At 39.2% G+C, this 2,053-nt stretch overlaps 1 protein-coding gene across 1 annotated transcript in view; it reads right to left on the bottom strand.

The window, feature by feature from the left end:
- ARL8B (ADP-ribosylation factor-like 8B) overlaps positions 1–2,053 on the bottom strand; it is an 84,039-nt gene that overhangs the window by 6,498 nt on the left and 75,488 nt on the right. The window contains exons 5-6 of the mRNA XM_012647051.1: positions 516–583; positions 180–250 (exon numbers count right to left, since the gene is read on the bottom strand). Coding sequence (XP_012502505.1) covers positions 180–250; positions 516–583 — 139 coding nt within the window. The remainder of the gene's footprint in view (positions 1–179; positions 251–515; positions 584–2,053) is intronic.

The following is a 2,053-nucleotide window of genomic DNA, read 5'->3' as shown; positions in this document are numbered from 1 at the left end:
AGACTGAACTTCTCTCAGTGCCCCACTTCCTCCTCGCCCGGCCTATTCTTTTTCTTCAGGCAAAAGCAACAGTACCCTATAAAGAAGTCATTTAATCAGAAATGGGGAAAATAAACAGGAAGAAGCATTAGCCATTCCCTCCAATGATACCCATTTCTTTCAAAATTACCATTCCTTACCTATATTATCCTTCTCTTTGCAAGAAATTGAATAGCAGCAAATTTCTCTGTCCTGAATAGCAGAGAGATTCCTATAAGAAGCAGAATTAAGAGAGTAAGTTTGTGTTTAGAACAGTTGTCATACTTATCATTCATTGCTCAATTTTACTTGTTATTACTATACTGAAGAAATCATTATACTACTATTAAAATTTTAGGAATTCACTTCTCTGGTAGGCCACATTTCTCTACCAAAAACATGGCTAAGGATCATTACTGAATAATGTAACAAGTGGACAAAATAGTGTAATTTAGAACCAAATTTTAAAAATAGCATTGTTCATTCTTAAGACATACATTTTTTCAATTAGCTGTTTCTCATCCAAGGCATTAGGAAGATCTCTCTTGTTGCCAAGTACTAGCACCTTCAAAAAGAAAAAATATTCATTTCAAATTTTCAGATCAGGGATACTCAACCTGTATATCATTAACAAAATGCAAATATGATCTTAACAACCAAGAGTGGGGTTAACCATTTTTATCTGTCAGCCATTAGTCATATGAACATGTAAATTAGTTTTAAAAATTCAGGATCCATCCTATAGATTATCACTTATAAATATCCTAAGACAATGGCTGAGTATAGGCATCAGGATGACTATAGCAGCCATAAACTCTGGAAATAAATGTTATCATCTGATTGTTAGATGTGCTTTGAAAAGAGATCAAAGCTGACATAGCCTTCTCAATTACCACTCTATATTTCCTACATACAATATCCTTTCCGCTCTATGGAAAGCAAGGTATATGAGTATGTATGACTTATTTGATAACATCCATACTCTTAAGTCAAAATTTATATCTTTGATCCATCCTAACAAAGTACACACTACATCTTTGTCATACCTATTTCTTTCACTTAATACCTCCTTCCCACCCTGACTCCGGACATTTTAACCAATACCACTCATAGGCCTAGACTCTTATTTCAATTTTCCACAAACGACAAAGGGGCAATGGCAGAGGCACAAACAACCAAGGATGCTGGGAGCTCTGAGGGGCATGTTAGTAAGAATACAATACAAAGAGTCAGAGAGTCAAGAGCCGAATCTTAGTACCTTTGGTCAGCTTGTCTTCCCTTCCCCAACTCTTACCCTCTCCACATTTATTTCCGTCACTCCAGATTCTTAATCTGTACCTGGCTAAGTTTCTAATCATACAACTTGGTCAGGCTGAGCACGGTGGCTCATGCCTGTAATCCTAGCACTCTGGAAGGCCGAGGCGGGAGGATCGCTTGAGCTCAGGAGTTCGAGACCAGCCTGAGCAAGAGTAAGACCCCATCTCTACTAAAAATAGAAAAATTAGCCAGTCGTCATGATGTACACCTCTAGTCCCAGCTACTTGGGAGGCTGAGGCAGGAGAATCACTTGAGCCCAGGAGTTTGAGGTTGCTGTGAGGTAGGCTGATACCATGGCACTCTGTTCAGCACAAGAGTGAGACTCTGTCTCAAAAAAAAAAAAACAACAAAAACCTTAGTCATCTGTGATTAGCTGTCAGTTTTGTCGTTGTCTGGCATCCATCTGTATGCACCTGTTGGATGCCTGGCATCCAACTGTATGCACCTTCCTCTCAATAAAGTTACTTGCTTCTAAAGCACTGATAATTTCTTTCCCAGCTTTCCTTTATGGACACACAATTTATGATCAACTGATACTTTAATGCAGAACCAATGATGCAAAACAGCAAGGAGAGAGAACCCATGTGACAGTGGAGGAGCATCCGCTAGAACACCTCCAGTCAGAGCAATTGTGCCTACTCATGTTCAGAAACTGCATGTGTCATCAGACTTACTCTATGGTGTGAGTTCACATGTGGTCCTGGCAGCTGCTTAGCTT

Source organism: Propithecus coquereli, unplaced genomic scaffold, assembly GCF_000956105.1.
Source record: "Propithecus coquereli isolate 6110/MARCELLA unplaced genomic scaffold, Pcoq_1.0 Scaffold107, whole genome shotgun sequence".
Classification (NCBI taxonomy): Eukaryota; Metazoa; Chordata; class Mammalia; order Primates; family Indriidae; genus Propithecus; species Propithecus coquereli.
This window is presented reverse-complemented; position numbering and strand designations above follow the sequence as displayed.